General features: G+C 41.4%; 1 protein-coding gene across 1 annotated transcript in view; it reads right to left on the reverse strand.

Annotated features, from left to right (window-relative positions):
• Window positions 1–24,084, reverse strand: part of LOC150087120 (twitchin-like) — a 3,511,780-nt gene that overhangs the window by 308,284 nt on the left and 3,179,412 nt on the right. Inside the window, 1 exon segment of the mRNA XM_090372971.1 lies at window positions 20,984–21,089. Coding sequence (XP_090229097.1) covers window positions 20,984–21,089 — 106 coding nt within the window.

Below are 24,084 nucleotides of genomic sequence, written 5' to 3' on the forward strand. Positions count from 1 at the left end.
AATGTGGCAAGGAATCCAACAGAAACGAACGTTGAATGAACACTCAGACAGAGAATAATGCGTCTGCTGAATCCGGGTCATGAATGGATGAGGATTATACCTCATTCCCAATAAAGCCTGCAGTGTATTTAGAGAGTTGATGTACACCATACACTTTTGATACTTGTAGGTTTTAATGTGGTCCATGGCTAACGCTATAGCGTAAAACTCACATGTATATATGCTGTATTCTTAGGGAATCTTCCCAGATGTAGTATGACCTGGAAAGATAGCAGCAGATCTGACATACAACTCTGATTTCGAGTCATCAGTGAAGACAGGCAATTCGTTGGAATATTCGGCTCGGTGGGCAGCGTAGAATCGTTGGTAGAAAGAAGGTGGAGTTATGGACTTACCCCATTTTTTAATGGAGAAGTCGCACGATGGTAAGCAAGCATGCCAGGGTGGAAGTAGTTGCCTTGGTGACTGGGCAACATTATCTACCGTGATGTCAAGGTCTCTGAGTAGCTCTTTGACACATACCAAAAGGCCGGTTGGCAGTCTGATGAATGTTATATAGGTTTTGACGTTGTGGCTTAAAAACGGATGTCCACGCAGGGTTGTCTGGCTTGTTTGTTATTTGGTTTTTAGGAGCATTAGCAACTAAGGCCATATTGCTCCGGGAATATGCGGTGGTCATTCCCTGACCTTTCCGCATCCTCCGTATTTGGTGCTGCTTCTTCCCACCTGGCTACGGAGGCACCGGGTTGTCTGGCAGGGATTTTAATTTAAAGTTATATTTTAAAGACAACTGCTTTCGTCAGAATGACAGTGGTGGTTCAGTTGCTTCAACATATAAACTCTGGACGGGCGATGTTCTAAATGCTCCAGCAGCAATACGGATGGCTTGGTGGTGAACAGGGTCCAGTCACCTAAGTACGCTGTTTCTAGCAGATGGAACACTTGGAACCCATAGTCTAATTTAGTCTATACACTTGGAACCCATAGTCTAATTTAGATCAGACAAGTGCACAATACAGGCTGAATAAAGTGGAGCAGTCTGCTCCCCATTTATTGGAGGAGATAGCACGTAAGAGGTTCAACCCTCTCGTGCACTTTGTCCGCAGTTGACGAATATAGGGTAAAAATGTCAACTTCTTATTGAAATTGAGCCCCAAGAATTTTATCTCGGGTGCTACTGGAATGATGTCTTGTCCGAGTTTAAGTCCTGGTTCACGATGAATTTTCCGTTTGTGACAAAAGTGTATGCATACAGTCTTCTGTGGGGAGAAAACCTAAAACCATTAGCCACTGCCCAAGAGTTGACGTGGTGAATGGCATGCTGCAATTGTCTTTCAGTGACCCTCATATTGCATGACTGCAAAAAGATGCTAAAGTCGTCTACAAAGACGGCACTGTTTACGGTTGAAGGAAGTTGTTCAGTTATACAGTTAACTTTGATAGCAAAAAGCGTAACACTTAAAATTGACCCTTGTGGAACTCCCTCTTCTTGGTAGAATGGCCGAGAAGAACGGCCATTCTACCAAGACGAACTTGGTAAGACCGGTCTGCAAGGAAGTTTTTAATAAAGAAGGCAATGTGTTCTCCAAGACCAAAGTTATATATAGCTTTTAAAATTCCATATCTCCAAGCTGTGTCCTACACTTTTTCCATATCAAAGAAAACCGACACCTGGTGCTCACGTTTCAGGAAAGCATCACGTATAGATGTTTACAAATGGATTAAATGGTCACGTGTTGACTTGTTCCTTCGGAAGCCTCATTGTATCCTGGAAAGGAGGTTGTTAGCTTCTAAATACCACAAAAGGCGAGCATTGACCATTCTTTCCAGGATCTTGCACCAGCAGCTCGTCAGAGCAATAGGACGGTAACCTTTTGGTATTTTTGGATTTTTTCCTGGTTTCGGAAAAGGAACGATGATTGCCATATTCCATGAGTCCGGAAATGTCTCTTCAATATAGATTCTATTATAGAGATACAGCAAACGATCCATGGATTCTGATGAAAGGTGTTTAATCATCTCATAATGGATGTCGTCCGCCCCAACAGCACTCGCCTTGGATAGTGAGAGTGCTGCTTTCAGCTTCCACTGTGTAAAGGGCTGATTGTATTCTTCGCAATTATTAGAGGACAGCTTCAGGTGATGTTTTCCTGATCTTTGTTTGAGCACGAGGAACTCTGGGTTGGTGCACGATGTTTCTGAAGACACCAATCGGTGGACAACATCTTGAATGCCATATTCAAGGAACCGGCAGTCCCAACTCTACAGGAACAAAATCATCTCTGTCAAGAAAACCTGAACCCACAAGGTCAAATGACAACAACTTGGGAACAATCGGTGTACAACATCTTGAATGCCATATTCAAGGAACCGGCAGTCCCAACTCTACAGGAACAAAATCATCTCTGTCAAGAAAACCTGAACTACAATACACAAATCATGGAGCCCCCCTTCACCATGGAGGAGCTCAGTACTGCTGCCGCCCGGACAAAAAAGAGAAAATGTCCCGGCCTAGACATGATAGAACCCGAAATACTTAAAAAAGTAATAGAATATACACCACAACTTCTATTGACCCTGTTCAACAGATGCCTAGAGGTAGGGAAATTCCCAACAAAATGGAAAACGGCCAACATCAAACTTATCATGAAGAGTCCGACTAAGAAATCAGAGTGCCCGAAATCCTACAGGCCCATCGCACTTCTTTCAGTAGTTAGCAAATTATTTGAAAGGCTACTGCACAAACGAATCCTCCAACACTACGAAGCAGCTGGCCTCCTAGCTGGGAATCAGGTTGGATTTAAACCGGGATCCTCCACAACAGAAGCCCTCAGAAACCTAACTAACAAGGTCAAAGATTGTGACAACAAATATTTCCTCGTAATAGCGATTGATTTTACCGGGGCGTTCGACTCACTCTGGTGGCCGAGCGTCTTGGGCAGACTCAGGAAAGCTAAAATACCCATCAACCTCTATAAAGTCATAGAAACCTATCTCTCACAAAGAAAAATTGAGATAAACACTCCATACAAAAAGATCGCAAGAACAGTACACAGAGGATGTCCACAGGGGTCTGTATTGGGCCCACTCCTCTGGAACTTGGTATTTGATGAGTTCTTGAGAATGGACCTAGGCGCAGTGGGAGTGCAGGCCTTCGCAGATGACCTGATTTGGACAGTGCAAGCAAACTCCAGAGCCCAATTGGAAATCCTAGCTAATCAAGCCCTGCAGATACTCCAACAGTGGGCCAAGAAGAATTTCTTAACAATTTTACCGACAAAGACATTGTCGGCGCTGCTCAAAGGAACCCTGCATCTGAGACGACCACCCCAGATTAAGATTGATGGGACAACTATCAAATTTGCTAGTCAACTAAAACACCTGGGTGTCATACTAGACAATAACTTATCCTTCCAACCACATCTCAAATTCCTAAGACAAAAGATCAGAAACTACTCTGCCATGGTAGCTAGGGTCACAAGGCGAGACTGGGGTCTCAAAAAGCGTACCCTAGTCTTATACTACAAGACAACTTTCCTCCCAATAATTACATACGCTTCAGCAATCTGGTATGACAAAACTGCCTTGGTCGTAAATAAGAGAACCCTGGATGCAATTCAACGCACCATCCTCCTCACTACCACCCGCGCCTGCAGAACGGTGAGTAACCCAGCGCCTCCGTAGCCGAGTGGGCAGGAGCGGGAGTGCAGTAGCACACGCTCTTTGAGTAGACCGGGGTTCAAGCCCCTGACTGCTGAATACGGTCGATCTGCCAACCCGCACTGGACCAGCGTGGCAGATTATGGTCCATTTCCCTCAGTATGAATTGTTGAGGAGGCTTCCATCCTGCAGTGGGTTGATAATGGCTGCACTTTACTTTTTTTTTTGCAGGTGATAGCAGCAGTACTTCCACTTGATCTTGAAATCGCAAGAACAGGACTCCTCTACTACTTATCTAAGGGAATAACCACCACTTTTTTGGAATTTACAATAGACCCAACAAACAACCATAAGGCAGAAAAGATCCGGCTTTAGTCTCACCTGCTGCAGGTGTGGCAGGACAGGTGGGCAGAAACAACCAAAGGAGCAATCACCCACAAGTTCTTACCGCAACTTGAAAAAATCTATCCAAAATCGCCTACTTGGTTCTTTCCGGGGTTGCAAACAACATACTTGCTAACTGGACACGGCCCCTTTAACGCAAAGTTAATGGACTTCACCCTTGTAGAGGACCCATGCTGTACATGTGGAGAAATCGAAACCTGGGAACACCTCATGTACGACTGTCCGCAATACGAGGATCTCAGGTGCATTCTAATCACGAGTATAAGATACCTCCCCAGAGGGCAAGAGTTTCACCTACTGGATTCAGAGGAGGAATACAGAGCCCTGACCAACGTCGCTCAAGAACTCTTCTCAAGAAGGAGAACACTATATGCAATACACCAGGAGTGAAAGACGACCAGCCAGATAACAAATAAAAACATCCTTTAGGACACACCACAGAATGAAAATTATGTGGAAGCTACTAGCTGTCTACCAAGAAACCCAGCCTATGTACCAACAAATATGAGATCTAAGTGAAACTGACAAATATACTGAATGAAGATAGAGAACCAAAACAAAAACATTCAACTTGGATGGGACACTGTCCCACGAGTGACTCTACTACCGGACTTATGACTACACTACGACTGATGCAGCCTCACTGCCATGTAGCCAAATGGCGATCTCTACCAGCTCCCTTGCCTGGTACCTTTTTTTCCTATCCCTGGCAGGGGGGAGGAGGAGATGGTCTTCCTGTTTCCTCCCTCCCCTACCACCCCATATATTTCACCTGGTGAGGCATGGGCATGCCTTACTGACCATCTGGGGTTGCCTTCCCTATCGACCCCATACTTCTGTCTTTCCCCCCAGTCTTCAGTCTCTTCCCCCTACTCTGACTCATACGCCAGCGTAAACCCCACATAACTAATCAAAATTAACGATTTCTAAACTGAAAATTGAATCATATCAACCTCTCCTGGCTTTTCGCCCCCGTTTTTTTTTTTTTTTTTTTTTAAGATCCTAGCCACCGAAATCACAGGAAATTAGATGGTAGGAACTGCCAGAGTGCATATAAGCTACTGGGTTCCTGGTCTGCCTCCACGGGGCATAAGTGGGGCAACGTTGGGCCCCAATTGGGGTTTAGCGGCTAAACGACCAGAAGAACAACGGTACATGACACTAAACGATCCAAAACCCACACACTTTTAAATCTCTGGCATTTACTGCGTACTGTAACACACCACAATGTAAACTATGCAGAGATGGGGGAAAACCCCTGGTGCCGCTTGACCCTAAACACACTTACACACACACACACACTTACCATAACGGTTTTCTTCAGCCTCCCATGTACTCAAAGAGGGAAGTGGACCAAATGGAAAGATCAATGGCAGTAAATGAATGGGTAGCCGTGTGGAAAAAGGTGTTAGATCCCACATTTAGAAGGGCCAGATCACTGTTTTCAAGCAATCACTCGTAATCCAAACTCTTCTTTGATGTCAGAACTACCCCACAGAGTACTATGTGTGTTTGTTGTGGAGGTTTAACGGCGCTGTGGCTATAATGCGCCTATTCACAGAAAAATGCTAAAAACAAAATTTAGGCTTAACCACTTGGTTTTGTTTACAGAGATATTTTAGAATTTATTATATAATTCAGTTATTTTCAGATAAGAGGAAAACTTGTTGATGTTTTTATCATCTCCAATAATATGTTGTAATGTCATTGGTTCTCGTAGATTTCTCAGGGAAAACAGGACGGACGTTCTGTGCTGTTGATAGTGAGGGCAGTCAGTCAGAATATGTTTGACTTAAATTTTCTGAACAGTATGGACACAGGAGAATTTTTGCTTGTAAGTAGATGAAGGTGAGTCAAGAATAATAAATAAATAAATAAATTTTCTGTTTATACTCCGGGACGACCAAACGGTCAGAGGAGTTCACAAGATAGACAGAATACAAGAAACAGCACCGTATTCAGTAGTCACGGGCTTGAACCCCGGTCACTCAAGGCACGTGTACTTATGCACCCTCGCGCCTGACCACTAGGCTACGGCGGCCTACTCTGATTCGTGCCCTTCAAGTATGTCTGATTCGTGCCCTTCAAGTACCACTTCTTCTCTTCGCACTGTTTTGGTGCTGGAGTACCAATGCTTTGGATTGTGTTTCAATTGGTAGAGTTTATTATTGGTTTTGGTGTGCCATAATTCTTTCCACTGTGCGAGACATGCTTTTTGTATGATGTGACTGTAGTCAGAAGGTGGAACCGGAATGGAAGTTAAATCAAAAGTTTGATCAGCAAGTTCGTTCCTCTTTATCCCCGAATGTGCTGGGATCCAGCAAAACGTCGCTGATTGATGACATTCTTCAATTTGTGATAGGAGTCTTCTGATTTGATTTAATACAGGGTGAACCTTGTAGGAGGGGTTTTGCATTCCTGTAATTGAGCTGAGAGAGTTCGTGTATACTACGTATTTTACAAATGGTTCAGAGATTCAAGTTGTCTAAAGCTAATTTTATTGCATAAACTTCTGCAGAGAAGCTGCTATACTGAGGTGGAAGAGCAGCCGAAATGATTGTAGAGGGAAATACTGCCACTGATCCAATGGCTGAATGTGATTTGGAGCCATCAGTATCAGCGTATTTCTATAGATGGCTTGCATGGATTTGTTTCGTTCCCAGATGGCAAGTAGTTAGAGCAAACAGTTAAACGGAACCCTACTGTAAGAAGAACATGAGTGTTGGTAAACGATTCTTTCCCCACTTGTGAAGATAAATATCGAAAGATTACTGAGGAGGGGGAGTCCAAGGCGGTTGGGAGTAATTCATTAATTGTTGCCTGTTGAAAATAGGAACATTCGAACTCTGCATTAATTCAATAAGGCATAAGTCTGCCAGTGTTATTTTACTGGGTTTATTTCTATAGAGGTTTTGCAGTGGAGGATTAAATAGGTATGGTTCAACAGGATTAGGATGCTGACAGCAACTTTGTATTCGGGCTATATATTTAAGAAGTAGTGTTTTCCTGCAGAGATAAAGAGCTTCAATTTATAAACTATAGGTAGGAGATGTCCTGAAAGCACCAAGGGCAATCCGCAATGCACTATGCTGTATAGGTTCCAGCCAGTGTAGTGTACTCTTTCAGGCAGAATCATAGATTGGAGCACCATAATTCAAGCGGGATCTGATCAATGTTGTATATAGGAGCAGCAAAGATGTACAGTCTGTTTCTCAAGACAGGGCAGATAAAGCTTTTAGTATGTTCAACTTTTTGAGGTAGGTAGTATGCACAAATTTAATGAGCTCAAAGAAATTTAACTTCCCCACTATGTCCATTGAAATCCCCTAATAATAGAAAAGGGTTGGGAAATGCTTAATGAGATCATCAAGGTCTGCCTGGGGTAGCAGATGGAGCAAATCTATCTCCATCTACTTGCCAGGTGGCAAGTTGATGGAGCAAACAGTTGAAAGGAACCCTACTGTAAGAAGAACTGATTGGTGGTAAGAAGCATAGCTTGAAAGGGGCTGTGGTTCCGGATTTGGGTGTGGTCCCGGATCAATTGGGCCGTTCCGAGACCACCCATCTTGTCGAAGCAGGGACCGAAGTGGTGTATCAAGGCTGGGCCCCTCAACCATCAGGATCCCCCTTTCTGAGTTTCCATTGGTCACGGGGCCTGGCTGCACAAGCCGGATTCCAAAGATGTTGTTGTTGTTGGAGTGGGGGTTTAGTGGCGCAAGGGCTACTATGGCCAAATTGCGCCTATTACTTTGGTCTAGAAGTGACTGTATGCGTTATAGAAAATAGGTCTAAAAGTGACTGTAGACGTTAATCGTTTTCAGGTAAGCAAAGAGCTCTGAGAAATTGGTATCATCTCCAAGTATTTGGGACAGTTGTAGAGGTTTTTGTAAATTTATTTGTGATTTTAAACATGCAATTCTAACTGAATGATAATGCGTACACTCAATTAGGATGCGCTTAACGGTAAGTAGGCAGTTACAGTGTAAGCAAAGTGGAGGAACTTCTCCTAACAGTAAAAACAGGTGCGTTAGATGTGTATGGCCAATTCGTGTTCTTGCAAGCACGACCTCTTCATGCCTGTTTAGTCTGAAACTGGATCTCCACAACTGTGGATTCTGTTTTATCTCAATAAGTTTGTTTCCTGTCTGGGTATGCCACATTTCAGTCCACATCTCAGTACATATCTGTTGTATGATTTGAATCTGTTGTATGATTGGTTTGAAATCAGAGTGAGGAACTGAGATGGAGTCAAAACTGGCGGCGCGCTTTGCAGCTTCATCTGCACGCTCATTTCCTGGAATTCCTACGTGGCTGGGTATCCAGCAGAATTTTACAGTCAGCTTCTTTTCGGCAAGGTTACATAACAGTGTTCTGATTTGTGTGAGAACTGGATGGGAATGTAGTAGTTTATTTTGTAAGGCACTCACTCGCTTAAGGAGTCTATATATTATGACCTGGGTATTTAATAGGTCGTTAAGGAGATTCAAAGCCATTTTTATTGCATACAGTTCAGCTGTAAAAACACTACATTCAATTGGTAACTGGAGAGAAATAGTGGATGTAGGAAGGACCACTGCAGCTCCTACGGACATTTCAGTTTTTGACCCGTCTGTATATACATGAAGGCTGTGAGCATTGGCCAATGCATGATCATTATGTAACTGTCTAAGATTTTGATTCGATAGGGAGTATTTTTTCCACTGAAGAAAGGAGTTATCACATAGAGGTATATATATTGCCCATGGTGCTTGTACTGTATCTGTGGCATGAGATACACTTCCAAAATAGATGTTCCAGCATTGCATTAGCTCCTGTAGCCGAATGCCAGCGGGTTTGTTTTCATTGGGTTTATTTTTATAGAGGTTTGCCCATTGAGGTTCAAAGAGATATGTCCAGATGGGGTGATAAGGGATACTACGTAATTTGGCTGCTATAGCTCAGAAGCAATACTTCCCTCCTAAGATGTAGTGGAGGTTCATTGGCATCTTAAAGGCTCCTAAAGCAATCCTGAGAGCACTATGCTGCACGCATTGAGTCGGGCCAATGCTATCTTCCGTGCAGAATCATAAACTGGGGCTCCATAGTCTAGACAAGATCTTATCAATGTTCGATACAGGTGTAAAAGTGTGAAGCGATCAGCTCCCCATGCCATAGAAGAGATAACTTTGAGGATATTCATTTTTTTCATGCATTGAGTTCGCACTTGCATTATACGAGCCTGAAAGTTAAGTTTAGTGTCAAGTACTAGGCCCAAGAACCGAATATTTTTGCTGAGAGTTATTGGTTGATTTCCTAACCTCAGCTCAGGATCTGGATGGAGCTGACGATTTTTACAAAAGTGAATAGCAGTTGTTTTAGTTGCAGAGAGGCGATAGCCATTGTGGGATGCCCATGATTCTATTTTATTTATTGAGAGCTGCAATTGACGCTCGATGGAACGCATATTTTGTGAGTGGCAGGATATTATATGGTCGTCTGCATATAGATAGGTGTCAACATTAGCTGGAATATTGTCTGTAACGTTGTTTAGCCTTACCGCAAAGAGTGTTGCACTAAGAACTGATCCTGATCCTTGTGGGACCCCTTCTTCTTGGACAAATGTTCGAGATAGTGAATTACAATAACGCACCTGGAAGGTTCTGTTTTGGAGAAAGCTCTGAATGATTAGTGGTAGCTGACCCCGAAGTCCTGTGGTATATAGATTTTGAAGAATGCCGTAGTGCCAGGTGGTATCAAAGGCTTTTTCGATATCCAGGCAGATCATGACAAGATGTTCTTTATGGATAAAAGCACTCTTCATGTTGGATTCTGCTTTGATCATAAGGTCTAGAGTTGACCGATTTTTCCTAAAGCCGTACTGGTTCTTGTTCATTATCGAATGAGATTCTAGGTACCACACTAATCGAGCGTGAATAATTTTTTCAAATGTCTTACCAAGGCAACTGCTAAGAGATATTGGCCGATAGTTTCGTGGATCTGATTGATCCTTTCCAGGTTTAGGAAAGGCGAGGACTATTGAGTGGCGCCAAGAAAGAGGATAGTAGCCTTCTGAGAAAATCCGGTTAAAATAGATCAGTAATGAATTAAGGGTTCTTTTATTTAGATGTTTCAGCATCAAATAGTTTATCCCATCAGGCCCTGGTGCACTATTAGTTGATCTATTTAAGGAGCTCTCTAGTTCAAAAAGAGTAAACGGTTGATTACATGGAAGAGATGCTCTTGTATTGAAATTCAACTTATATTTTTCTGCATTGGCTTTTATCTGTTTAAAGGCTGGCTCATATGCAGATGTAGCAGAGGTTTCAGCGAAGCATTCTGATAGGGTATTTGCGACTTCCACTGGGGAGGAGAAATCTTTACCTTTCCAACTTATGATGGGTGTTGATTTCGGGAGGGATTTACCATTTAGTTTTTTGATTTTGTCCCAAATTTTCCTATTGGCTGTATTTTTAGTAATGGTGGAAGCAAACCGGATCCAGGGTTCTTTTTTCGCCTTTTTCTGCACGTAACGGACCTTAGCTTTAAGTTTCTTGAAGTTAATCAGATTTTTAGTTGTTGGGTACTTATCAAACAGATTCCAAGCTTTATTCTGCTCTTTTTTGGCATCACGGCATGCATCATTCCACCAGATGTTGACATGTCTGTGAGTACCACCTCTGGTTTTGGGCATAGCACAGGTTGCAGCTGTTATTATTTGTGTAGTAATGTGGTCTGTAACATCATCTATAGGTTGGCGTTTAATGATTTCGTCATCAAATGAAGCTGCATCGGTGAACTTGTTCCAATCTGCTATGTTAAATTTCCATTTCATGTGACTGGTTATATGTGAGGTTGCGTGTGTTTGCAGCTTGCAAATAATCGGATAACGGTCACTGTTCAGTGGGTTATTTGTAACTAACCACTGAATGACTGGGAACAGTTTTGGGGAGCATATTGATAGATCTATAGCAGTTGATGTTCCGGTGGGAAAGTGGATATGAGTGTCAACACCAGTGTTTAACAAGGTGAGATTCTGGTTGTCAAGAACTGTTTCAATGATTTTTCCTCGTTTATCAGCCTGGGGAGAAACCCACATAGGATGATGCCCATTGAAATCTCCAAGCAGAATGAAAGGAGATGGAAGCTGTTTTATGAGATCCTCCAGTTCTTTTACTGTGAATTCTTTGTTTGGGGAAACGTACACAGAGACTACGGTTAGCATAAAATTCAAAACAATACGTACCGCTACAACTTCTAATGTGGTCTGCAGACGGATCTGTTTTGTAGGAACTTTGTTGTTGACAAGTATGGATACGCCTCCTGGTGTTGAGTTGAAATTGTTTCTATCTTGCTGACAGACACTATAGTTTTTAATTGTTGGTGTAACCTGTGGGGCTAGATTGGTTTCCTGCAGGCAGAAACTTATTGGACTGTACTGTTTGATTAGATCATAGACATCGAAAATGTGGCTTCGTAGACCTCTACAGTTCCATTACAAAATGTTTTGCTTTATTTAGATTTAGCAGTTGGGTATGGTTCTGTCTGTTTTTTGTATCCAGCCTGTTTGGATCTATCTATTTTCAATCTTTCTTTTTTTGAAAAGGTAGGGCGTCCAATGTTCATGTCATCTTCTGCATGTAAATTTAAAATAGGCTCATCCTGTGGGATATCAGCATCGGTATCCATATTTGTTGGGCATGGTTTGTCTTCAATGTTTGGAGCTGATGCTTTCAGTTTTACAGTTTCTCGTTGAGTATCAGGAGCAGTTGGTGGGACAGTTAGAGGAGTATTACTAGCGCAAGTTACTTTGCGTTGTTCTGTAGGTGATTTCTGTGGGGATGATAACACTGATCGAGTCCAGTCGGCTATTGAAATGGATGGGGGCATTGTGATTGCCGTTTGTGTTCCTATTGATTGGTAATTCTGGGTTGCCGCAGCATAAGTAACTTTTGGCATGGTGAGCATAACTTGCTTCCTAGCTTCCTGGTAAGTAACCTTTTGTTCGACTTTGTAATTTTGAATATTTTTTCCCACCCTCCAGAGTTCGCATGCTTTTGAATATGCTGGATGTTGGCCTTTACAGTTTGGGCATTGTGGCGTTTCTGCGGTGCAATCTGCTTGCTGTTGTTGTTGTTGTTTTGGGGGCTTTACGGCGCAAGGACAGCAAAGGCCATAATGCGCCTAACTATGGTGATGTTAAATCTTGAATTGCATCTATATAGATGCTGTTCAAATTTATATTGTGTTGTATAGTTTTATATGTTTGAGGAAATCAAAAATTTTGGACACCTGTGGTGTGTCTCCTAGTAGATCAGAAATGCTGAGAGAGGTGTTCGTCGTGGGAAATGAGATAAACATAGCTTGTCGCTGAATACTGTACTTGGGACAATCAATAAGTAGATGGTGGATAGTGAGCTGAGTGTTGCAGTTTGTACACAGTGGTGGGTCAGTGGCTGCCAGCAAATAAAGATGTGTCAGGTGTGTGTGGCCTATCCTTAATCGGGCTAATACAACTTCTTCATGTCGGTTCTCACGGATACTAGATCTCCATGGTTTTAGATATTTTTTTATGCAAATAGCTTATTGTTGGCTTGATTCTGCCAGATATGTTGCCATAGTTCAAGGCATCGCTTATTTATAATGTATTTATAGTCAGATATAGGTGTAGTGAAGGATTGGTCTATAGGATCGGTAGCAGTTTTGGCAGCTAGGTCGGCCTGTTCGTTTCCATAAATGCCAGCGTGACCAGGAATCCAACATAACAGAACCTGTTGTTTCTTCTGGTTTAACTTGGTCAGAGTATTCCAGATCTGTCTAAGTAAGGGGTTATCATTTTTTGTATTGTGTTGTATAGCTTGGATAGCACTAATGGAGTCGGTATAAATAACGCTGTGGAGTCTTGTTCTTGAGAGTGTGTAGTTTAAGGCTATGTGGATAGCACAGAGTTCTCCAGTATAGCTGCTACATTCGGTGGGGAGTTTTTTTGGCAAAGTGATGTTAGGAAATACTGCTGCTGCACCAACATGCTTTTCAGTTTTAGATCCATCTGTGTAGATCAGTGTGTACTGGCCGTGCTGGGTTCTCAGTGTGGCATGTATTTGTAGCAAGTTCTGTTGGGACATGGTGTGTTTTCCCCAGGCTGTGAATGAAAAGTCACACGGCGGTATATGATACATCCATGGCGGGACTGCATGAGAGGCAGTAGGCTGTATCTTACTCAGGTCAATTTGCCAGTCAACTTGTAGTGAGCGAAGACGTATCCCAGTTGGTCGGTTTATTGATGGGTAGGCTCTATAAAGGTTTTCCCATTTAGGATAGAAAACACCATTCCAAGTGGGGTGGTTTGGATGCCCTTTGAGTTTTGCGGCATAATTTAATAAAAGCATTTGTCTCCGTAGCTGTAAGGGTGTTTCATGCGCTTCGGTATATAGGCTCTGAACCGGTGATGTACGGTACGCCCCCAGTGCAAGACGAAGAGCGCTGTGGTGTACAGGATCAAGCCAACGTAAAGCGCTTGGTCTAGCAGAGCTATATACGACAGAACCATAATCCAGACGTGACCGTATTAGTGCACGGTAGAGATTTAGCAGCGTGTAACGGTCAGCTCCCCACGTTGTGCCCGATAGAACTCTCAGAATGTTAAGCTTTTTAAGACAGTTAGTCCGGAGCGTTTTTATATGATCAAGGAAAGTGAGTTTTTGGTCGAATATCACACCCAGAAAGCGAACACTAGGGACCACTGGTATGACCTGATTTTCTAGTCTAAGTTCCGGATGTTGGTGTAGGTTACGCTTTCTACAGAAATGTATACCAACTGTTTTTTGGTGTGAGAGACGAAAACCATTGTTTTGGGACCATTTGGCTATTCTGTTGATAGCACATTGCAACTGCCTTTCTATCATTCGCATGTTAGGCAAATGGCAGGCGATACTGAAGTCATCAGCGTACAGTGTAGTGGATATCGTTTGTGGTAGGTCGTGTGTTATTGAATTCATTATTATACTAAAGAGAGTAGCACTTAGCACTGACCCTTGTGGTACTCCTTCTTCCTGGATGAATTTTGAAGATAACTGGTTGTGAACTCTAACTTGAAATGAGCGGCAATGCAGGAAGTTTCTGATAAACTGTGGTAGATGTCCGCGAAATCCCAGATCGTATAGGGTTCGCATAATACCATATCTCCAAGAAGTGTCAAAGGCTTTTTCGATGTCCAAGAAGACCATTGCAAGATGTTCTTTTCGGACGAAGGCATCCCGGATGTTTATTTCTGTCTTGATCAAAAGGTCAAGAGTGGATCTACCTTCCCGGAAACCACATTGCACAGGATTTAGGAGATCATTTGCAGCTAGAAACCAGGTTAGGCGGGCGTTAACCATTTTTTCCATGACCTTGCTCATACAGCTAGTGAGTGCAATAGGTCGATAATGTTGCAGATTTGTAGGGTCTTTGCCTGGTTTTGGAAAAGCCAGAATGTACGCATGGTGCCATTTGTCGGGGAACATGTTTTCTTTCAATATTTTGTTATAGAGGAGTAACAGAGTCTTGAGAGCCGGTTCGGTGAGTTTTGCTATCATGATGTAGTGGATTCCATCTGGCCCTGCTGCACTGAGTTTAGTAGACGATAGAGCATGATGCAACTCTGACATTGTGAAGGGGAGATTGTACGCAGAAATTGATGCTGATTCAAAATTGATACGTTTTTTTTTCAGCTTGTGCTTTGTGTGCCTGAAAATATTGCGAGTATGATGTTGCGGCTGATATATTCATGAAAGTTTTACCCAGGGTGTTTGCGATATCCTCAGGTTTTGTGATATCATGGCCATTGACAGTGAGCATGGGACAGTTGACACGTGGGTGTTTTGCGTACATCCGCTGTATTTTTGCCCATATTGTTTGAGTTTTTGTCGTGCTTGTGATTGTGGATGCGAAGCGTCTCCATGCTTCCCTTCTGCTAGTCTGCCTGACTCGTTTTGCCCTTGCTCTTGCCTGTTTAAAGCGGATGAGGTTTTCTGTTGCGGGGAACTTCCTGAAGATGTTCCATGCTTTGTTCTTCTGTTTTTTAGCTGCATTACATTCATCATTCCACCACACTTTTGATTTGGCCGATATTTTTGTGGATTGTTTTGGAATTGCTTTGTCTGCTGCCTGCAGTATTTGATTAGATATGTATTCTACTGCCAGGTTTATGGATGTTTGTTGGATTTGGTTTTCTTCTAGTATTGCTAGCTGCTTGTACACATCCCATTCAGCTTTTGAAAAGTTCCATTTGGGGATCCGGTAAGAAAGGTGGGGAATGCTTGTGTTAATGCGACATATCACAGGATAATGATCACTGCCCAGCGGATTGCTGTGAATAGTCCATCCAAATAGAGGATATATGGTTGCTGTGCACAGAGAGACATCAATAGCTGATGTAGATCCTGTCGGAAGATGTGTATAGGTGTGAGCCCCATTATTGAGAGTTATCAGATTCTGTTGATCGAGTAATTTTTCAATGATTTGTCCACGCTTGTCCAGATTGTGGTTTCCCCACAGCGGATGGTGACTGTTGAGGTCTGCTAAGATACAGTAGGGTTTGGGAAGTTGTATTACTAATTCTTCTAAATCGGCATAGCTTATATTTTGGTTAGGTGGCAAGTATAGTGAGACTATGGTTAAATCAAAGTTAATATTGACTCGTGCAGCAACTGCCTCAAGGTTTGTTTTTAGCGGGAGTGGCTTTGAGGGTATCTGGGCATTGATAATCAGTGCTACTCCTCCATGGGCAGGATTGTTCAAATTTTGTGCAACACGATCTTGACGATGTATTATGTATTTCCGAAGGGAAACATTTATATTTTGTGTCAGATTGGTTTCCTGTAAGCAAAAGGCAATAGGGTCATATTGTGAAAGTAGATCTTGGATGTCGGACAAGTTACTGCGATAGCCTCTGCAGTTCCACTGTAAGAAAGTAAGCATTATTTGGGTTTAGTGGAACCCTCGACTTCTTTTCGAGGGACAGAAGATTTGCCTCGGTCAAGTTTAACTTTTCCCTTCTTTGGGAAATAAGGTTTCCCTGTATCCATGTCCTCATTGGAGAACAGTTCTAGAACCTGTTCGTCGTGATTCAAATTGTCTTCTGAGTCCATGTATTCTGTTTGGTTTGAGTCAGGAGTAGAATGGCATCAGGTTGTACTGAGATTGGCGTATTTATGGCTTTGCTTTGTTTGTTTTTCGTTTGGGGCGTTGGTACTGGAGACAACAATGACCTTGCCCATTCAGCTAGTGATTTACTTGGTGGTATAGTTACTTCCGTTTGGGTAGAAATTGATATGTGTTTTGTGGTTATTTGTGCATAAGTGAGCTTATTAGTACAGTATTAGGAACCGGTAGGGATTTTTTGGCCTCTTGGTAGGTTACGTTATGTTCGGTTTTGTACCGCTGTATCTTTTTTTCACGCTGCCAAAGGGAACACTCTTTGGAATATGCTGGGTGTGCTTCTTTACAGTTCAGACAGATTGGTCTTGTGGCTGTGCAGTCAGTACTAATGTGTTCAGTGGATCCACACGTGGCACAGGCAGCTACTCCTCTGCAGACTGTCTGTGAGTGCCCAAATTTCTGGCATTTATAGCAGCGTAATGGGTTCGGGATGTACGGTTTAACTCGGCAGTTAAGGTAGCCTGCTTTTATCACTGTTGGTGGCTTGGGATTGTCAAAAGTAAGTATTATGTTCCGTGTAGGAACTAGTATGCCATCTTTCTTTGTCATAATTCGTCTGACATTAATGATTCCTTGGTCGTGTAATTCTTGTTTTAGTTCTTCGTCTGACACGTTCATGAGGTCCCATTCGGTGATGACACCTCTTGACGTGTTCAGGGAAATGTGGGGTGAAACGGTGATAGAAGTTCCACCAAAAGTTTTCAGTTTTTGTAGTTGCTCAGCCTGTTGAGCAGTGGCAACTTCAACTAGTAGGTCACCTGATCTTAGACGACGAACTGTCTTTGGAGTTCCTATTGTGCTTTCTAGGCATTTCTGCACTAGAAATGGAGAGAGCTTTCCAACTGGTTGTTCTTCAGTTGAATGAATAATCAAGAATGTTGGAGTTCGGATTCTGCCTACGTCAGTCTTTTGACGTTTTGCTGCGACAGAACCAGACTCCTCTTGTTCTTGCCTTGTCAAGGTTTCTTCTATGCACCCAGTGTTTTTCTGGGTTTTACGGACTTCTTGCTCCATTTCGCCCTGGAAGGGAGACCTTTTCCCCTCCAAGTTACCGGCCCCGCCACGTGGAGGCAGGAGCAGTGCCACCTTTGTGACCAAGCGGTAGTGGGTTAGTAGTAATGCAAAATAAAAGAAAAAAAGAAAGAAGGTTACTTTTCCTCCTGTTCAAGTAAAGTGATTTCTTTACTGAAGCTTATTTAATTGATTGTTAGTGTAACGCTGTAAATAAAGAAGACGATTTTATTTATTCAAGAGAGCGCAAATTCACTGGCAAAGACACTTGATCACAAAATCGCTTGGCACCTGGGGCCCAATCTGCTTGCGTGTGGGTTTTTGATCCGCAATTCGGGCAGACAGTATCTCCTCGACATACCGTTTGCGAATGTCCAAATTTTGGCATTTGAAGCATCTGATTGGGTTGGGAATGTAAGGTCGCAGACGGCAATTCAGGTATCCGGCTTTGACACATGATGGTAAAGCTGGTGTGCCAAATGTCAGAATAATGCTTCTAGTGGGAACAAGTTCACCATCTTTTTTAGTCATTATTCGTTTTGCCTGAACGACTTTTTGCTCTTTTAGTTCTTCAACAAGCTCATCTTCAGTGATATCCATTAGGTCCCATTCGGATATTACTCCTTTCGAACTATTTAAAGTAGCATGAGGAGTGACCTGTATAGGTATTCCGCCAAAAGTTGATATTTTCAATAGGGCCTAAGAATGCTGGTGCTTAGCTGTTTCAACTAACCGATCTCCAGATCGGAGCCTTTTCACCATTTTCGGTGAACCAGCCACACTTTCTAAACATTTCTGAATTAGAAATGGGGAAAGTGCACTCATAGGTTTGGTTGTAAGAGAATGAAGTATAAGGAATGTTGGAAGTTCCTCCTGATTTTCATTCTTACGTAGTCTCTTTGATTGGGATACGTCACGTTCCGATTCATTCAAGTCATGAGATGAGCGTCTAGGCTCAAGAGCTGGGTAATTGTCAGTATCCATGGTTGCTCCTTTTAGCCACTGAGGATAGCTTTTCCCCCAGGTTACTGGCCCCGCCACGTGGAGGCAGGAGCGGTGCCACCAGTGACCAAGCGATAAGAAGTTAGTGGTTAGTGTGTTATGTAGATTAGTTCTATATACAAAAATAAGAAAGGTACCTTTAATTTCTTTTGGAACGCTTGCTTCTTTATTTAGAAGAGCAGAAAAGAAATAATTTTTGAAAATAAGGGCTTGAATAAGGGCTCAGTAATCTGCTGATTCTAGAGAAGACGCTTTCTAAATCGCTTTTAAACTCGCTTTGATCACTCGCTTGGCACTCGGGGCCTCCAAAGATGTAACCCTGGAACCAAGGTATGGGCGTTTGATGCTGGTCTTCCAGCTTTTTTTGTTTCCAGTGATGCCAGAGTGGCCAGGGATCCATCAGAATGATCAATTTAGTTGAGCTTAGTGCAAGACAGTAATTGTGATTGGATGTTTCTTAATACAGGATGTGAAGGGAAGAGGTTAATTCACATAGCAGAGACTACACTGAGAGAATCTGTGTATATCAAGGCACATGAAATACAGAGCTAATTCCATGGCCTAAAGTTCATAAAATTATAATTAAATTATACTGAAACAAATTATGGAAAAACAATTTGCCTACTAATCTCTTAATCCAATCATCCTTCAATCCTCTTGAATAAAATCCTATAGCTAACTATCCCATGGCTTCTAACCATGACTACCAACCATCTTAAGAGAGACTGCCACTAGAGGCAGTCTTAAATTCTAGGCATTTAACAGTTGCTCTGAATGCTTAGTTGAGGAAGTTTCCACAAACATATCCCCTGAATGTAACTGCTTCCCAACATGGGGGAGCCTGCCAATTCTTCCAATCCTTTCTGAATAAAGAATGGTGATATCTTCCAAAGAGTGTGGTCACTAGTTCATGATAAGAAAGAACAGTGTCACAGTTAAACTGCTCTCTGTTCTTGTCATCTTGCTGAAGTGTTTTCAGTTTCATTTTCAATCCAATTATACTGGGCCTTTGTAGACTCAGAAATAGAAAAATCTGAATTGCTTATATGAGTAAAGAAAAAACTTCAGTACCTATAAGGCTCTCCACCCATCAACAAGGAAATGCCACTCATGAATTAGTAGGTACTGACACGTTGTTTTGACATTGTCCCAGAACAAAATGCAAGGACCAGTGGAGTACAGTTGATCTTAACAAGTCGACTTACCAATTGGTTGATCTTAATTGGACTGACTCTGGACTTCCAGTCTTGGCCAAAGTGGTGATTGCAATGGTGTATTAATGCTGGGCCATGCACCCAACAGGTTAGTCCCTTTCTGTGTTTGTCATGCAGTGCACAGAAAATCTGCTGAATTCTATAAATGGCGAAGTATAATCTGAACAGAATTTCTGGCAAAAAGTTGATCAGTGGAAACATCCACTGATCAACTTTTTGTTGATCAGTGGATGTTTCCACTGATCCACATACATTGGGTTTCACTGAGCTGAAAGATTCAATGAAATCCTTGTTCTGTCTTGGTCTCCTTTCTTCATGTTTGTGACTGTGTCATATACCATTAGCGAAGGTGTTCAAGGGCACGTGTGCTCACTGAATTCCAGTAATGTAATCTGATTACCAGCAGCATCACTGAGAGGTCTCCTTACCACATATGAGTCAGTGCTTACAATGAGGGGAAATGTGGTAGAATTTGATAAAGTGGGCATTCAGAATAACGCAAGAATTCGTATATTCATACCCATGCTTAAGAAACTTTTTATGTGTAATTTACATCCAAAGTATTTAAGAAGGGAGCAAGTGAGGGGTTTTTTTGAAGCATAATTGTTGTTGTTGTTGTTATTTGTTTTATTTTAGGAGCATTAGCAACTGAGGCCATATTGCTTTGCTCCGGGGATATGCAGTGGTCATTACCTGACCTTTCCGCATCCTCCGTATTTGGTGGTCACGGGCTTGAACAAAGCATAATTCTCCACAATATTAAGCAAGAACAGTTATACTGGTATGGTAAAAACCATAATTTTAAACAGAGGTGTTCGAAATAAAAATGTGATTTAAATTTAAGACTATTTTAGTGGCTAAAATTCTCAAGCACTGAATATTCGTAAATTAATAAAAAAAAAGTATAACATAAATTTTTAACAGTACTCACCCTTTAAAAACATATTAATGAAGATGTTCACTAAAGAATATGAAAGGGAAAAGTAAGTAAGTTAAGTTTAAAGAAGATATTGACTAAAGAATGTGCACATTATTCAGGGACATCCTAAATAAATAACTGAAAAACAAGAGATGTTGGTAATTAAAAGCAATCATTTTCAGAAACAATTGTTGTTTGCAATGTGAAATTAAGAGAGTAATGAAGAAATACAGGCTTTACATAATGGAGGAACATATCAGTTCAAGAATTATGCTGCCTAATCCAGTTACTAAAATCTAAATAAGTGATGTTGAAATAATTTTCTTGCATCCACCTCCTTTCTGAAAACTTCATAGTATCTAATTAGATTGGTTAGGTATGCATTTGTTAAAAGGAGATGTCCCCTTAACAAATCCATGTGGTTGCCTTAAATCTCCATCTCTATCAAGATGAACTTGCAGTACTTCTTTAAGTATTCACTCCATCACACATAGTCTTCAGTTCTCAAATATGATAAAAATTATAAAGATTATAATAACTCATATTCTGTTTCAGATAATTTAAGTTTTGTTAAGAGTATTTAGATACAACTTACCAAAATAAAATTCATGAATCTTGTATTTCTCCTCTTGTAATTTACGCAAAGAACTATAATTTGCAATATGACCAATGGGAAGAAGGCAAGAGAACCAGTAATCTCCCTGGAACAAAAAAATATAGTTATATAGTTTGGAAACTTTTTAACTCTATAAGTATCATTTCATTCATTTGTTGAACAAGGTATTATTTCGACAGTGCTTTTGAAATATATTTATTTTTATTACATGTAACATAAAATCACTGAAAAATTCTAATATGTGATTTAAATTCTAATATGTGATATAAATGATTACTCAACAAAACCATAATTTCAATATTTTTTAGGTGCATCTGCATATGCGCCCCTCATCTTTGCCATGTCCGTCTACAACCCAACTCTCACTGGATAGCCTTTCATAAAATTTCATAAAAAGGCTTTAAAAAATATTTGTTGAGCCAATCCAAATTTCATTCAAATCAGACCAATAAAAATCCAACAATTACTCTTTCTTTTTTCCACATAATTTGTATGTCAAAAAGAAATTCATAGATTAAATACAGTTTTAAGGCATACTTTTAGCTTTAGATGGTCCATGCATAGCTTCATGTCAATTGTTGCATAAGACTTGTGAAATGTGTGTCACTTATGAAGGTATATTAGGTATATAAATATGTATTAGAAAACAAATGCTCAAAGGCATAATTCCTTATGGGTTTAAGTAATTAACTATATAATATCGGTGTAAATACACCATAGTTAACCCATAAAATTTAACTACGTATGTAGCGTAATAGGCATCGTTTTAATTGTATCTCATATTGTGGTTGCCTTCACAACGAGATAGCTGCTGTTACATTACTTCAAATAAATATCGCTTTTCTAGTAGAGAAGACTACTGTTATAATTCCCATAAGGAATTATGCCTTTGAGCATTTATTTTCTAATACATTATTAACAACACCCTTTGGCATCTCTCATATTGTGGAAATAAATTCGCAACTGTGATGGCACGTTGCATTACCAGGGTACCTGCCCGCCCACTGATGATGAAGCCCACTAGCTTCGAAACGATCGTCTAGACTCTAGAGGCTACTTTGTGAATTGTTTCGTTCAGATCTGTTCTACTCGTTCTGAAGATTGAGGAAAGTGTCCGATCGTATCAAGAGGTTAGCGGCGATCCTTTCAGCTGAGGTTACCCCGTTGTGGGGAACCTCCTTTAGGAGGGTAGTAAGTGATTGATTTTCTTTTGTTTTACATTTATTTGAAATTTATTTCTGCCAAGTTAGGTATTTTCATTTTTCGTTTTGCTGGTGTCAGGCAGGACACGGGATTTTTAACTATTCATTTTCCAATAGTGAAATTATAGTAACCTTATTCATTTTCCTTAAGGAACCGAGATTAATTATGGCACAGTTCTTTTTTAGAGAAAGAACAGTGGAGTTTCAGACTACAGAGGTTTGTCCAATTAGAGAGGTAATGCGGAGAGTGACTCAGGTTGTTTCGGTTCACGAAATAAAAGGATTAACTCCATTACCGAGGCAGACATATCAGTTGGTCTTGAAAACAACAGAGGCAAGAGAAAAAGTTTTGAAAGGGTTTTCTATTAGAAACGTAATGATCAAACCTGTGCAAATTGGTAACATACCCAAAGTGGTTACTATTGACAGGTTTCGGGTAGAAATGTCTAATAGTCCTGTAGAGAGTTTTTTTAACGAGTTTGGTAAGGTTGTTAAGATTCACAGGAAAGAATATGAGGAATGGCCAGGCGTAGAAACAGGTACGGTGCAAATTCCTATTGACATGAAAACGCCCGTGCCAAACATCATCGATTTGATGGGTCATAGGTTATTAAAAAATTACCCAGGAGTTCAGAAAGTTTGTTTGAGGTGTGGAGGTAAAGACCATTTGGGAGCAGAATGCCAAAAATCACGTTGTTTTAATTGTAATGGCACAGGTCATATTACGGCCAACTGCCTTAATAATTGTAAAAAATGCGGAGCTTCCACGCATAAATTCATTCAATGCCCGGAACGCACGTTTGCCGAAAGAGTTACTGGTGGGGTAGGACAGCAAAAAGCGAGCGAGCCGCCTAAAGATATGCCTAACGCTGAGAGCGTGGAAACTATAGTAGCGCAGAAGGGTGAGACGCAGATTAGAACTAACCGAGGATATGGAAGGGGAAAATACAGTACAAAATGTACATAAGCGGGGGGAGAAGGAAGAAATAAGCGGTAAAACTAAAAGAGCAAAAGGGGGAACAGAGGAAATTCAAGAAGAGACCGAAACAAAGCAAATAGAGGGGGAAGAGGTATCAATTTTGTCAGGCGGTAAGAAAGATTGCAAAACACTTTCGAGGTCTGATTCGGATTCAGATGGCATACAAACAAGGGAATACGAAGGAATAGAATGGTTAAATGTAGTAGGAAACACAAAAGAATACAGGGAATATAGGCGAAGCTCGGCGGAAATTGTTAAAACTCGAGGAGAACCGATTTTTCTTTGGAATGAAAACGAGGAGGGTGAAGTAGTAAATATACAGTTCGCTTGGGGAGATTTCGTTATTTCCAATATTAGAAACAAGAATGTTGGAGATCTCACTGTGTTGCTCACCAATAAAAATTTAAGTTAAATGCTGAACATAGGAATATCTTAACAGAAGTTCTAGTAAAGTTCTGCTCACAACGTCCGGAATAACATTTATGTCGTTAAATATACAGGGTCCGAGAGCGGTTAACAAACAAAGGATGATATGGCAAATTATGATGAACATGGGGGTGAAGATTTGGTTTCTACAAGAAACCCACTTCGCAAGTTTAGCAGACATCCAGCAGTTTCAAAACAGATACCGGTTGTTAGGATTTTGGAGCTTTGGGACAAATCGATCCGCAGGGGTGGGAATAGTAGTGGTTCCTCCAATTTTAGGGAATGTACGACTGGCGGGTAAGGATACAGAAGGTCGGGTTTTGGCAGTGGATTGGAGTTATGGGGGGGCGCACAATTAGACTAATCTGTGTCTATAATCCAAATTCCACTTTAGAAAGGAAAACTCTGTTTCAGGGACTGGGCGGTGAGGGAGGTGCAGTGGGTTGTAATGGCAGGGGACTGGAACTGCGTTC

The sequence above is a fragment of the Mastigoproctus giganteus genome, chromosome 4 (genome assembly GCF_048544385.1).
Source record: "Mastigoproctus giganteus isolate SK-2022 chromosome 4, ASM4854438v1, whole genome shotgun sequence".
Lineage (NCBI taxonomy): Eukaryota > Metazoa > Arthropoda > Arachnida > Uropygi > Thelyphonidae > Mastigoproctus > Mastigoproctus giganteus.